At 45.8% G+C, this 15,345-nt stretch overlaps 1 protein-coding gene across 1 annotated transcript; it reads right to left on the bottom strand.

The window, feature by feature from the left end:
* Positions 1-9,728: 9,728 nt before the first annotated feature.
* On the bottom strand, positions 9,729-14,618 carry Krt1 (keratin 1). The gene is made up of 9 exons (XM_005353840.2): positions 14,004-14,618; positions 12,892-13,106; positions 12,504-12,564; positions 12,023-12,118; positions 11,711-11,875; positions 11,456-11,581; positions 10,778-10,998; positions 10,320-10,354; positions 9,729-10,235 (listed from the first exon to the last, which is right to left on the bottom strand). Exons 1-9 carry the CDS (start codon positions 14,616-14,618, stop codon positions 9,880-9,882), a joined length of 1,890 nt encoding a protein of 629 aa, XP_005353897.1. The 3' UTR covers positions 9,729-9,879.
* Positions 14,619-15,345: the final 727 nt, after the last annotated feature.

The following is a 15,345-nucleotide window of genomic DNA, read 5'->3' as shown; positions in this document are numbered from 1 at the left end:
GATAGATGATAGATAGATAGATAGATAGATAGATAGATAGATAGATAGATAGATAGATAGATGATAGATAGATAGATAGATAGATATAAAGATTGATAGAGATAGATAGGTAGATAGATGATAGATAGATGTAAAGATTGATTGATTGATTGATAGATGTAAAGATTGATAGAAGATAGATAAATAGATAGATATAAAGATTGATAGATGATAGATGTAAAGATTGATAGATAGATGTAAAGATTAATAGATAGATAGATAGATAAATGATAGATAGATAGATAGATAGATAGATAGATAGATAGATAGATACAAAGATTGATAGAGAGAGGGAGGGAGGGAGAGAGAGAGATAGTGTGGGAAGTCCTTCTATCTATGTGTTGCTTTTATTGGTTAATCAATAAAACTGCTTTCAGCCAATGGCTTAGAAGAGTAAATCTAAGCAAGAAAACTAAACTGAATTCTGGGAGAAAGAAGGCAGAGTCAGGAGAAGCCATGTAGCTGACCACAGGAGACAGATGCCTCCACTGGAGCCCACCACAACCACAGCCATGTGGTAATACACAGATTAATAGAAATGGATTAATTCAAGATATAAGAGTTAGTCAGAAATACACTTAAGATATTAGCCAAACAGCATTGCAAATAATATAGTTTCTGTGTGGTTATTTTGAGTCTGAGCAGCCAAGAACGAACAAGAGGTCTTCAGCTGTGGGACCGGGTGGGACAGAAACCTCTGCCACATAGTCTGAAACATTTGGGGCTGATGCTCACCACCTACTGTGGGTCTGGATGCTTTTGTGCCTACTCAGGGTCAGGATAAAATAGCTGAGAACAGGCCCACAGCTCAGCACTCCCCGCGTGGGCAGGTGACAGGGTCAGGTCTGCTAGGAGTGCACAGGCAAGAGAGCATGGCAGATCCCCACCACCATACACAGAGATATTTCCAAGCTGTGAAGTGCGCTGCTTGGCAGATTTAGCTATTGCTCAGATAAAAATGGTTTATATACTGCACTGTGCTACCCAGAGTTGAGGTGGTGAGGACGGTTCCCACCCAGCAGCCTCAGAAGCAGTGAATGGGTCTCTACTATAATGGACTGGAAGGAGCCAAAACGCAAGCAGCCTTAGTCCTAGCCATGCCACTTAGCATTTTAAGAAGTGCTTCTGATCCGAAAAGGATTAGAGATACGCAATAAAGACAAGTTCAGATGAAAAAGACCTCTAAATGGGTCACAGCATGTTTTAAAAATGTATGTAGGCTTGGAAGAGAGAAGAAAAAGAGTATAGAGAGTTATAAGTTAAAAAATAAAACAAAGTCTTTAAAGAGACAGAGTACACTTATAGAAAAAGTAATAGAACAAGAAGCCGCACAAAGGTGGAAAATACACAGAGTCTGGGTTATGAATATTATTGTGCTTCCTTTAAATTTTTTTACTGTGAAGGAGCCAAATACAGAGAGACATTTCATTGTATGGGCTGCTAAGCTAAACCAACATATATTTTTTTAAAGCTATCTTGGCTTTAAAATTTGGGTCTAAGGTCTTTGGAAAAGAGGTTCTTCTTTTGTTTCCACAGAGGATGAGAACCTGTGAATTTCTTCCAGACTAATGTGGTTTGATGGGCTCAGACCCCCTGAAAGGTCACCATAAATACCCACAAAATTTACTTTGCCCAACAAAAATCAGGAAGAAGTTTGGAGAGAAGTACTCTCTAATTCCCTAAATGATTGTTTATAAATCTTTGTTTACATTTAAAGGGGATATGCTATAGTGATGGATACTTTGCATTGGTATGGATCTTAGTTTATTGATACAAATTGAAGGTTTATTGATACAAAATTTATATATATATATATATATATATATCTTCTTTTGATTAAGGTATTGTCTCTGTGCAACTCATTTAAAATATAATGTATAATTAAGAAATATAGGTAAATAGATAATTATCTACAATAGTTAAACTTGTAGTTATGTTAGTCAGGTTTTCTAGCTATATAAAGATGTTTTTCAATTAGATATTCTTCAGATCTTTCAAAAACAGAATATGGCATTTAAAATGTTTTAAGAATTTAGGACTTTTCATGACAATGAGACATAGCTGCTCCTAGCAGCACCAATCTACTTCAAGAGGATGATGGACACTGAAGAGGCTTCCTCATAGAGTTTTTTTTTTTTTTTTTTTTTTTTTTTAGCCATTTGGGAAAGAAACTGCTCTTGCCTAAACTGCTTGACTGGACTTGCAGAACCCACAGAAAAATGACTGCTGAAGTTGCCTAAAAAAGATGAGACTGTCCTTTAGGTTCCTGATTCATGAAAGAGTCTGCCAGACATTCTGCAGAACATAGAAGAAAGTGACCAACAAACTGCCAATATAGGCGTAACTGTCTTTGAAATTCCCTGCTTCATGGAAAAGTCTGTCATATACTATGGTCCTGTAGGCTGAAAATGGGTGCCCCATAGTTGGCAGAGGAACTTTGGGTGACTGTTCAGGCAGAAAAATGTCTCTGTCAATTCTAGAGTTTTCTAAGTAGCTTATAATGCATTTCTTCTTTTCTTAGGTAATATTATATCCTTCTGGAGTCTTTGATGGAGTTGAATAGATAGTTATAATTATAGTTTTCCTTAGTTATTATAAAAGTTAAAGTAGATTTAAATATTGTAACTGTAATTTTTGCTTGATACCTATTTTGTTTTATGTAATTTTACAATGTTAAAGCTAAAATCTTTCTTTTCGTTTACACAGAAAAGGGGAAATGGTGTGGGAAGTCCTTCTGTCTATGAGTTGCTTTTATCTGTTAATCAATAAAGCTGCTTTTGGCCAATGGTTTAACAGAGTAAAGCTAGGCACGAAAACTAAACTGAATGCTGGGAGAAAGAAGGCAGAGTCAGGAGCAGCCATGTAGTCACTGCAGGAGACAGATGCCTCCGCTGGAGCCCACTGCAACCGTGCTGGTAAGCCACAGCCATGAGGCAATACACACATTAATAGAAATAGGTTAATTTAATATATATGAGTTAGCCAGAAATATGCTTAAGCTATTGGCCAAACAGCATTGCAAATAATATAGTTTCTATGTGGTTATTTCAACTCTGAGTGACTGGGAATGAACAAGTGGCTTCCAACTGTGCGACCAGGTGGGACAGAAACCTACGCCAACAGATATAGATAGATGATAGATAGATGGTAGATAGATAGATAGATAGATAGATAGATAGATAGATAGATAGATAGATAGATGCAGATGTTTGAGCCCACTCTGTCTTTATCCTAATGAAGACTTTCTGGAGGATTTTAGTTCCTAAAACTCCAAGAACACCAAAGGCTCCAGTTCCATATCATCTTTTGGCTTTCTTTCTCCCTAAGTGCTAGAAAAGAGCCCCTGAGTCAGTGAAAACCTGCAGGGAGGAGTTGGATGGTGGATTGAGCTAAGCCACATTGGGATGCTAGAGGTGACAGGTCTGGGAAGAGCTGCCAGAACCACAGTGTCCAGGGTCTCCAGTTCTCTTGGGGTTGATATACTGGGAAGAGGAGGTGACTGGTGGTGGTGGGGAGTGGAGGTGGGAAGCCCAGTCATCTCTGGAGTTAAAGGGTTCATCTCTGTTAGAGAGGTGACTGTATATGAACCATATCATCTTGGATCAGGAAGACGGTAGCCAACAACTGAAACATAGTCACCCTTCAAGGAAAAAGAATGGCCCAGAAATATTCCCTTGACTTCTTCAGTCAACAAACTAAGGAAAGCAATTCTGTCTTCCTAGCTGTATGACTCTGACGGAGACATCTGGATCTAGGCCAAGGAAGGAGGTGTCTGCAGGCATCTGAAAATTCACACAAAGTGTGGAAACCAGGTTGTGCTGTAACGCCTATGGATAGAAGCCAATGAGGTTCCAAACGGCTTATAACCTGTGTGGCGTATATTCAAATTCCAGTGGGTGGAGACAGTCAAGAAGAATTAGAGAGAAAGTCCAGAGCATCAGAAAGCCTGAGGAGGGAGAGCGACTGGGTGTGCACTTGCTCTCCTGATATACCTAAATACCTTTGGAAGGGTGCTCAAGACACTCGGGACAGTGACTGTCAGAGGAAGGGACAGGAGAATGTTGGCCATGCACCTGCATCCATGGAGTCTGTGACTGCTCAGAGAAGTCACAAGTATCCCGTTGCATTAGGCCACCAAGAGATGACATGCTGCAGCTTAGACTTTTGGGGACTCTCACTAGAGGCCTCAAGAGTTTCCTGAATGTTCTTCAAGAAGGCTGGCTCACTCCGTGAAGCTTGAGCAAGGGTTTCTTTTCGAAGTTCTCTGTGGCCCTCAGACGAGTCCTTATTTCTAAGATGTCTGAGGATTTAACTGTTTTCTCAACACAGGTGGCTCTAGTTTACATCTGCAGACCTGGTAGGAAATGAACCAGAGCAGAAGCAGCTGCTGACCTCCTACATCGCTACCCCCTGCCCTGCCTGTGCCCAGTAGTGTCACCCAGGCTGCAGACATAGAATCCAGCTTCCTCAGCCTCACCCTCTCACCCTGCCCTGCCTACACCTAGTCTTCCACCAACCCCCTAAGAGCTGACTGCTTATTGTCTATGAAATATACACACCGTTTTGGGTGGCTCTGCCATCTTTAAAGACTCAGACATAGCGTCTATCCTGATGTCTCTTGATTGTGCCTTTGCAATCTTCCCTCTCCAGGAAGAGCCCATCCAGTCTATTCTGAGTGACCTTTTCTTTATATTTAAGAGAAGATGGATGTTTCATAGCCACTCTACTGCACATCTATCTAGATTCTAAAATTAAATCCAGATACATGTCTACAATTTCTGTGTCATTGGGTTTCTTTCCTTCGATAACCAGTTTGTAATAAACTTTGATAATCTTTTCTTACTCAAAACACACAAAGCACGGGAATCCGTTGTACTTGGTGAGTTCTCACAAAGCACACAAACCCGTGTGAATAACACAGGTTTTGAGGTCTTTTTAAGTTTTCCATGAAAGAGAGAATATAGGAAAAGTCTATACCATCCCAATGAGTGGAGTTCTTTAGCTACAGCCTCCCAAGTGAGGAGTCTTAAAGCTACAGTATGAAGCGGGTATGACATGTTCTGCCCCACCTCACTTGTACCTAGGACTGGCAGGTGAGTCTGCCTACAGAGGGTCCACACGATACAGGAAATGGTCTACTTTGGAAAGCATCTACAAGCAAAGAATTTCAGGTGCGGTGTTCCAATCTCCTCTCCTCCCAGAGAAAGTGTCACTACGTGAAACCACCAAAGTGAACTGCTTCAGTGCCAAGGCCAGTGCCTGCTTGTGTTTGTGTCTTCAGTTCTGCATCTGGGCCTAAGCAGCATTCAAAAAATCACCTGTAGGGTGGATGGGTTGCAGAGCACTTAGCCCTCCGGGAGGTCACTAGAGAGTCCCACAGTGCTCCTCAGATGGGAGCACAAAGCTACTGCCATTCGTGCTGGGCAAACTGAATATCTCAGTTGAGGCAGCTCTTAGTGATCCTTCTCAAACCTGTCTGACCACGCTACTCCCTAGTCCTCGCCTACCACAGCTGTTTCTGTCCATTCACAGCCCCCTCAGGCAGATCAGATGTCTCTGAGAACTCAGGCACAAGGCTCTACTCCTCCGTTTCCTAATCCAACAGCAGCAATGCAATCCCTCTTTCTCCCACTGACCCTGTATCTCCTATGAGCCATTAGGTCCCCAAACTCCATGTGAGAGCTTCTGCCCACAGCAACAGTCTGAGCTCCCAGGGGCCAACAGGACCATTATTGGTTTGGGTCTGGGAATCTCTTTGACTTCATTTCTGTCACTAATCTTGTGCTTTATACAATTTCACTCTTCCTTCCCTTGAACGAATCATTGTCTCCTCCTGGAATGTTTTTCTCTGCTCTAAATAGTTCAGGCATCTCTGAAAACCCTGCCAACATCACCTTTAGTCACTTTTCTATCTGCCGCTTTCTGTGTCTTGTGTGTTTCTACATGGCTTGGGTCATGGGCATTGCAATGATGTGTTTCTGTACTCCCTATCACCCATGTGTCTAAGATTTCTGGGTGCAAAAACCATGTTTCACCCAGAAGAGTATCCTCAGTGCTTGGTTTATCCTCTGAACCATGCTGTTTGTACAGGAAATGTTTATTTGAGCAATCTTGAATCCAGACACCAAATTCTGAACAAGAAACATACTGAACAATGATAAATAATAGCATAGCCTAGTCGCTGGAAAGATAGCTCAGTGGGTAAAGGTCTCTCTGCATGAAGCCGTAAGCTTGGATCTCCAGCACCCACATAAAAGTCAGGCACGGCAGTGCACACCGTAAGCTCAGCATTGGGAAGACAGAGACAACAGACCCTTGGAGTTCACTGACTGGCCAGCCTAGCCAAAGTGATGTGCTTTCGTTTCTGTAAGAGAGCCTGTCTCAAAAATAGAGAATGATTCGTCAAGGAAGATATCGATGTCAACCTCTGACCTCCACACATACACACACACCCAACATGAGCACATACACATCAAACCACCACACTAGAGTGTAACAGAGTCTAAAACATACAGGCTAAGTGAAAGAGCATGTGGTGTCTTGAAAGGGTGGTGTTACAGCCAGTGAGCCCAGAGGTCAGCTCTTTCACGCAGCCCTCAGAATTACCCACCATTCATTATTCTAAATCTACAAGTGCCCAGGTGGTATATTTTGTGATGGATTTGGAGATCTTGATAACAAGGTGGGGCGGCTCTGGCAGTTCAGTCAGTGAAAACAGAGGTTACTTCACAAGCTAATGCACGCACACTCAGTGACATACCCACTCCTTATGTGGTTAGTTCACACAGATCAGTCATCAGGAGGCACAACCTTTTTTAACTCTGCACACACTGGTAAAATGGATCCCACCACTCTACAGTGCTCCACAGTCCCTGAGCAGAACGCCACCTTCTCCCTCTTTGCCATTCCCCTTTGCAGATTGTATGTCTTGTGTGTGTGAGTTCATGTCGGTGCATGTCTACATGTATATGTGTGTGCATACTTACAGAGGCCAGAGGTCAACACCTTATATTTTGAAATAGTCTCTCACTGAACCTGGAACTCACCCACTTGGCAAGCTGGCTGGTGAGTCCCAGAGTTCCTCCTGTCTCCTCACCTCCCCCTCCCCACCCAGTGCTGGTGTTACAGAGACTTGTTGCTGCACCTGGCTTTAATGTAGGTGCTGGGATCCAAACTCACATCCTCCTGTGTGTGCTGGGTTTCTTAATAACCCATCACCCAGCTCCCTCGCACCCTGTAATAGCCTCTATTTCTATGTAACAGTCGCAATTACATGTTTTCCTCTCTTGGTGTCTAGAGCAAATACTCTCTTATCCATTTTACCTAAGAGACAACTGAGATGTGGGATAGCCAAAGAACTCATTCAAGGATCTACTCCTGGAATAAGTTCTTCTTCTCCTGCCCTTTAGGTATCAGAGTGAGTAGACACAGGTACTCGTTCAAAGTTCCTCATTATTCCCATTGTTATGAACACTTTTCAAACTCTCACATCAGTCCAGGCAGCAAGACATCTACTGGAGGAGATATTTCTTCCAGCTGAACACAGAATGGGAGTGACCTCAAAAGTGGTGACATGGAAATTTCCACAAGGGAATGCACAAGCCATGCCAAGAAAGAAACACTGCGTGCCAGGGTTGTCAATCTGCAGCATTTATTAGGGAGCTGTGTAAAGCGGTGATTGAAGCATCCTGAGGTACAGGTGATAGCAAGATGAGGGCTGTCCCTCTCCAATAAGTCAACCAGGAGCAGCTCAATCTAGCCAGTTTTGTACAGGAGCTTGAGGAATCTGTTTCAGGGCAGGGGCCAGTTGTTACGTGTTTAGCAAAGGGATTAACTTCTCAGTGCTTTTGAGCACCAACATAAACAGTTCAGGGGAAAAGTGGAGGCTTAGTTCTGCAGGGAAAGCAACAGCTGCCTAGTGGCTTGATGACAAAACAGTCAACACACTCTGTGTCCCAGAGTGAGGACACAAAGAACCCTGGAAGAACTGGACTACGGAAGGAATGACTGCATAGGAAGGGGAGAGCACTCTCCCCTGGCCCATCTGAAGCCTCCTTGGTCCTTAGCCCTGGCTGAACCTGGAGAGAGGAAGACATTTATAACTAGAAGCTAGGAAAATTGTGTTTAGAAAAGTTAACTGACTATTCATGGTTTTTGGAACCATCAAGAAGGTGGTAATTTGTTGGTTCTTTTAAATAAGCATTTATTGGGCTGTCTAGAATTCAATAAGCAACGTTAACAATGGCTAGCTCATCACCACCACCATCATCATAGTCTTTAAAAAGTCTTTCAACAGTCTACAGAGGCTTGAGTGAAATCAGGGACTGTATGGGTCTGACCTATGCCCTCTGTATATACGCTATGGTTATATATATCTTGGTATTCTTGTGAGACTCCTAATAGTGGGAGCAGAGACTGTCCCTGACTCTTTTACCTGCTTTTGGGAACTTTTTCCTCCTACTTGATTGTCTCGTCCATCCCTGATATGAGGGTGTGTGCCTAAACTTACTGTAACGTGCTATGTCGTATTTGGTAGATATACCTGGAAGGCCTGCTTTTCTAAAGGAGGAGTGGGTCTGGGTGAGAGGGGAGGGAGAGAGACTTGGAGGAAAGGAAGAGGAAGTGGAAACTGCAGTAGGGATGTAATATGTGGAGAAGAATAAACAAATAAGCAAATTTTAAAAACCGAAGCAGGGAGGTGTTCACTATGGCTGAGCTGTAGTTCATTTGTCTTCTTCAGTCCCATGAGGAAGATGCAGTTTTATATCCCTAATGCAGAGCTACCAAAACTAAGATCTGTAACTTGTGCATTTTAACCTAACTAATAAGATTCCAGCTTGTGCATGTCCATATGCTGTGCCCTCGCTACTTCGCAAGTTTGATCTGTGCGCCTAGATTGTCACTTCTTAAATTGGGCAAAGCTTTGGCTGGTGGCCTGCAAGCAATGGGAGAGGGAGCGGTACTTATCTGATTGCTATCCTCCCAGTGGGGTTGACACTCCTCCTCAGGCCACAGTTTGTATTGTGGTTGCTGTAGCTGTCAATCCTCATCATGGTCCACAGGAACAACTTCTTTTCCAGGCAGGACTTTCCTGTCTTCTCCTTGCGGGTCCTCTTCCCCACCTGCTCATTCTAAGAAAGCCTTCTCACATGAATATAGCCTCCAATATGCCCAGCTATTGAGACAGAGCTTGTGTCCTGGGCTTCCACCTGATCTGCCTCCCTTCTCAGAAGCTTCCCATCCCAACTCCCCACGAGTCATTTGGTTGCGCAGCCTTTCAGTCACACAAAGCATTCGTTCACCCTCCACCCTGTCGTAAACAAATAGACTGAAGCTGATTGAGAATTTCAAATGCAGTTTATTGCAGCAAAATGAAGAAATGGGAGAGGTTCAGAGTGCTCCATAAAAGACAAACGACTCGCAAACACCTTATGTACAAAACCAAAGCAGCTGAGCGGGCTGCAGGATACAGGATGCTATGGGGCGGTCCAGAGCACTAAGTGCTTTGGGCACAGCAAAGAAGCTCTGGGTCTGACGTCCTCTTTGAAATGTCGTGTAGGTGGTGGCAGTTCTGAGTTGTTACTCCAGTAAAACATAAAGTGGGGTCGTTATCAGTGGACTCAGATACTGAGAACTTCTTTGGAGGCAGAGCGGGGGGAAGACAAAACAGAGCTCTAGAATAAGGGGGGGGGGGGGGGGTTGCGCGCAGGGGAAATAGGCTGAATCGGTGCCATTCATCATAGCTCTCTCTCCAATAAGACTAGGGCAATTGATCTTGGTCTTGCCAGCCATATTTGGTGGTGATGGAAAGGGAGAGCTAATGGGGTGGTGAGCACCTCTCTATCTGGTCCCCCGGGAGTAACTAGTGGAAACGAACTTCACGCTAGAACTGCCACTAGAGGACTTAACGCCCCCGGAGCTAGATCCTCCACGGCCTCCTCCAGAGGAACCGTAGCTGCCTCCGGAGCTGCCACCGCCCCCTCCAGAACCACCTCTGTGGCCCCCACTGCCGCTGCCGCCACCGCCGGAGCCACCATAGCTGCCGCCGCCACTTCCGGAGCCGCCGCCGTAGCTGCCACCTCCAGAGCCGCCGTAGCTGCCGCCGCCTCCAGAGCCATAACTTCCACCTCCGGATCCGTATCCGCCGCCACCTCGGCTACTGCTTCCGCTGATGCTGGTGTGGCTGGTGCTCACCGCTGCAGAGAGACTCGGTTACACCCCACCCCACTCAACTCGTTTCCCATCCCGCACAATGCCCTGAGAAACCGGCTTGTACTTACACACGCTCACGTTGGGGGTGCACTCTCCAGACATCCTGTGGGAAACAAATCAGACCCTTTAGGACACTGCGTCCTCTCATACCCCTTCCCATGGAACACACCCTAGACGTCTCCCCAATGCTCTCCATGAGAAAGCTGCTCCTTAGCCTCGTTCCTCCCAAGCCTGTCGGGTTTCTCAGCCTGAGTCCAAACAGGCAGAGATCTCCCTAAATCGGACAAGGCGCTTACAGCTAGCTATAAAGGCTGTGTCAAGAGATCCGGCCCAGCCCAATGAATTGCTCCATTTCAAATGTTAAAGAGGAATGGGGAAACAGGCAGGGAGCAAGTCAGAAAAATTAGAGTGGGGAGGAAAGGAAAAGGAAAAAGAAAAACATAGAGCACGTGAACACAGTCCTTGCTTCCCAAGCCCAGGACAAATGGCCATCAGGAAGGAATCCCTAAGAAGTGACCTTCCTCACCTGATCTCCTCTCCTTCCAGGAGTTTCCTGTACGTGGCGATCTCCATGTCCAGGGCCAGCTTGGTGTTCATCAGCTCCTGGTAGTCGCGCAGCAGCCGGGCCAGTTCCTCCTTGGCCTGTGTCATGGCATCCTCCAGCTCATTCAGCTTGTTCTGGGCATCTTTGAGAGCGCTCTCACCACGCTGCTCGGCTTCACTGATGTTCTGCTGCATGTGTGAGATCTGAAAACAGAAGAGGGCACGTTACATGGGCTGGGTGGGCGCACAGTCCCTAATGTCACCGTGATCTTCCCATCAGGTTAGCCTCTCACCCTCCATGGGCCAATACGTTGAGGCACACAGGACCACTGGCCCTCTGGTCACCTTAGCTACCATACAGTTCTTCTCCTGGGCCTGTCCTAAGACTCTGAACCTTCTGCCCACCTCTCCTCCCTCCTCTGCTCCTGTTTGCTCTGATCATGGGCTAGTCCATTCATTGTGACCATCTCTTCTCTACTGGGTCATTTTCACAAACTTCCCTTTAGAGCATTGCACGTTTGCGTTGAGTGCGGGGAGCTGGTATAGTCCCCAAAAAGAATAGAGGAGGCAGAGTAGTTTTGGTAAGGACTGCAGGCCTCAAAATCAGGAAAAGTCTCCCCTATGACTAGAGGATCACCCCATTTTGTGGAACTGAGGGTACCTGCTTCTTGACACCATCAATTTCAGATCGAAGTCTCTGCATGGCTCGGTTCAGCTCAGAAATCTCCATCTTGGAAGTTTTCACACTGTCACCATGTCTGCCAGCCGTGACCTGCAGCTCTTCATACTAAAGATGACATGTTAGTTCAGTTAGTTGTGGGTAGAAACCAGTGTGCTTGGGCACACAAACATGCCAGCAGGCACAGGACACCGCACCAGACCTTCCAGAGAACCTACGAAGTTTGCACAAGCTTACCTTGCTCTGATAAAATGTCTCAGCTTCTGCCTTGCTCCTCTGGCAGATGTCATCATACTGGGCCTTGACTTCGGAGATGATGCTGTCCAAGTCCAAAGTGCGGTTGTTGTCCATGGACAGGATGACATTGGTCTCACTGATGTGAGTCTGCATCTGAGACAATTCCTGAAGGATTGAAAAGTTCACTGAGTGTCACAGAAAAAAAAACCCAACTTAGAGGGAAGGCTCGGGAGTTGGAAGGAAGGCACTCTGCAGAGCGGTGGGGTCAAGACTCAAGGACCTCCATCTAGGGTTTGAAATTCAGGAGTTTACCTCGCGGTAGAGCGCTGTGAGGAAGTCGATCTCCTGCTGCAGGTTGTCCACCTTGGCCTGGAGCTCTACTTTGCTCATATAAGCTGCATCCACGTCCTGGAGGAACAAAGGTATCATAAAGCCACATTCTTCCCAGGGCAGGCCTCCTCTCTAGCCATGAAGGAGTTCTCCAAGTGGAGTTGGACTTAAGATCTGCTCCTCTTTTCTGCAGTTAGATCGCAGTTCTAGACTGTTCCATCTCCTCATACCACAGGAAGCCTGCCTGGCTTGCTGAGAACTTGCCTCCCCTCTCACTATGTAAAGGTGCTGAAAACCAAGGAGCAACTGAGGCCTGGACTAGTATAGGTCCATGGAAATGAGAGAAGATTTCTCTACTGCCAGATATTCAGCAGGCTGGCTACCTGATTCTCCACAACATGGCTTCCTTCTGCCATGACTTTATTGTTTCCCAGATGAGTTCCACCCCGCAGAATCTGCTCACCTTCTTGATGGTCACAAACTCGTTCTCTGCATTTGTCCTCTTGTTGATCTCTTCCTCGTACCTGCAGGGAAGCGCGGCTGGTTAGGCAATTAAAGGAGGTTGAGGCTTGAACCTTGTGTTCTACCGATGGCTGCCTCCCTTCACAAGCAGTGAGCAATGGCGTCTTGCCACCCCTTTCTTCTGAGCACTAAAATTATTAAACTATCCATCTTCTGAGAAGATGAAGAGGCTGTTTTTGGTTTTTTTTGCTTTTGTTTTTTAATGCCCAGTTGATTTGTCCCCAAATGAGAGAAATCCTTTGTTACATGAATCATATTATTAGAGATTGCTTTCTGGAAATCTTTTGGATAACTATTGAGCCAACATACACCTGTCTAGGCTCCCTTACTTGTTCCTGTAATCTTCCACCAAGTCCTGCATGGTCTTCAGTTCTGAATCCATCCGTGATTGATCACTCTTCAGTTGGTCCACTTGCCTTCTGAGGTTGCTAATATATGACTCAAAGTGGGGATCTAAATTGTGGGTCCTGGTTGAGGTATCCACCTGCTGCAGCAGCTCCCATTTGGTTTGCAGCACCTGGTTCTGCTGCTCCAGGAAGCGCACCTAGGAACCAAAGATCCATTACCCCAATGGCAGGAGTGGGCCACCGAGCAAGACCAGTGCCTCACTGGGAAAAGAACTTCAATTCCCATTTGACAACAAGAGGCTTAGGGAGAAACCCATCGAGGTGACATCAATCTCTGAGCAAAACACAACCCATGAGTTAATCTAGAGATGCCCTGGAAGGAAGGAACTGTATAACACAATAGTACAGCACACCCAAATTACTGGAATCATCCTCTGAAATGGACATATGATACTTAGGAAGTTTGCCTCCCAATTGTTTTTAGGCAGATAGAAACTTGCATCGCTGGGATATATACACAGTTCAAAAGTATGTTAGGAAAATAACAAATTGGATTTGAAGCTTATTGTGCCTAAATTTATATTGACATTATTGATAAATTAGCAGAAAAGTCGAAAGTGGTTTGTGTTTTTCTAGACCTGAATATGTGTATTTTAAAATCTCCTTCCTGATCCAATGCTCATGGGAAATTGCCAGGGGATAGAGATCCCTTTGACAGCACAAGGTATTTGGCACCAACCTACTCCATCCTTTCTGCTACTCCACAGGCACCTTTACGGCCAGGAAGACCCTTATGGGTTTCTTATTTGCACCCTAGAAAGTTCCATTAGCCCTATTTCTATGTAATCTTCAGTCAAACTTAGTTCAAGAGCTCAATAAAAATGGAGCAGAAGGTCATACAGGTTCATCTCTGGATTCCCTTTCTCCAGTAACTTGCTCATTAGCATCATTTCTGAGCATACTTTTAGCACATGTCCCAGAATTCCATTCTGCATGTCCTTTTAGTCATCAAATGCAGCCTACCCCATCTTGCCGCTCAGTCCCACAGCCTAAGAGCAGCTAGCTCTCCCTAAACCCCAAGCAGGTGAACTCACCTTGTCAATGAAAGAGGCAAATTTGTTGTTGAGTGTCTTGATCTGCTCTCTCTCATGAGACTTCACTTTTTGAATCTCAGGGTCGACTTCCACATTGAGAGGTTGCAGGAGGCTCTGGTTGACAGTGACTTCCTGGATGCCACCAGGGGGGCAGACAGGCCCAAAACCACCCCCAAATCTACCACCCCCGTATCCACCACCACCAAAACCACCTCCACTGCCAAAGCCACCACCACCAAAACCACCGCTACCAAAGCCACTGCCACCAAAACCACCACTACCAAAACCACCACCCCCAAAACTACCACCCCCAAAGCCACCACCGAAGCTCCCACCACCCATGCCACCACCCATGTGTCCACCTCCAGCCACACTCATGGAGATGCTCCTGCCGCCTCCAAGGTTAATCAGACTTTTACTTCCAAAGCCACCACCAGAGCCCCCACTCCCACAGAAGCCTCCTGAAAATCTCCCGCCACCGCCTCCTCCACTGCGGCGCACAGAGCTGCTGGTGGATCGGCGCTGGAAGCTGACAAGGCCTGCAGAACCCGAGCTGAAGCCTCTGCCGCCCCCAAGCCGGCAGGTAGACCTGCTGCTACTACACTGTCGACTCATGTTGGCTTAGAAAGAAGAGCAAAGACAAGAGAAGAAAGGAGCTGAGAACTTCTCTGCCTTAAGCCCAGCACCATGCCCTTATATACTGGGAGGAAATTGGGCTTGGTCCTTAGAGTCAGCGGAGATGCAGAGCCCGCAGAGGGTTTGGCTTGCCTGCAGCCATACAAGAATTTTACGAGCCTCAACAATACGATAAACACTACACACCTAGCTCCCAGGATGGGCTCTCAAAATTGCTGTGCAGACAAGATTGACTCGTGTGGAAATCATTTTATCTGACAGGATCTCTCTTCAAGTGTTTGTGGCTTTGAGAAACCAGGACCCCATATTGACTCCTTGGTGTTCTGGACAGGATCCCCCCAACCCCGCACAAAAGTCTGCCTGACTGTACTCTCACCCGTCACTGGGTGCTGCAGAGTAGCAGGTGCAATTCCTTGAGCATGGATCCCTAAAGGAGCCCTCGTTTTTCAGAGGTCGTCCTTTCAAACCCCAGCATTTATCAAATCACACCTCCTGGAACAGAGTAAAGACTCTGGAAGCTAGAAATCAAATGTTTTCTAAAGTTGGCTTCTACAAATGCTCGGCATTGGTTGACAGAAAAGGCGCTGCCACCGAACAGGCCTGATGGACAGATGGTCTGGAAGCTCCTGAGGCGAGCACTGAGTTCTTTCCTAAACTTCCTAGCTGTTCCTTTTCAAAGACAAACCAGGGCAGGAAATGGGCATAA

This window comes from Microtus ochrogaster, chromosome 15 (genome assembly GCF_000317375.1).
Source record: "Microtus ochrogaster isolate Prairie Vole_2 chromosome 15, MicOch1.0, whole genome shotgun sequence".
Classification (NCBI taxonomy): domain Eukaryota; kingdom Metazoa; phylum Chordata; class Mammalia; order Rodentia; family Cricetidae; genus Microtus; species Microtus ochrogaster.
Note: the sequence above shows the minus strand (reverse complement) of the source record. Positions and strands in the feature narration are given on the sequence as shown.

What these genes read in the sequence shown, in the direction of transcription:
- Krt1 (XM_005353840.2), bottom strand. Translation starts at nt 14,618, where the DNA reads ATGAGTCGACAGTGTAGTAGCAGCAGGTCTACCTGCCGGCTTGGGGGC. An exon ending in GTGGAAGATTACAGGAACAA is followed by an intron (nt 12,565 to 12,891) that starts GTAAGGGAGCCT and finishes GCTTCCCTGCAG; the next exon opens with GTACGAGGAAGAGATCAACA. An exon ending in AGTTTGTGACCATCAAGAAG is followed by an intron (nt 12,119 to 12,503) that starts GTGAGCAGATTC and finishes TTGTTCCTCCAG; the next exon opens with GACGTGGATGCAGCTTATAT.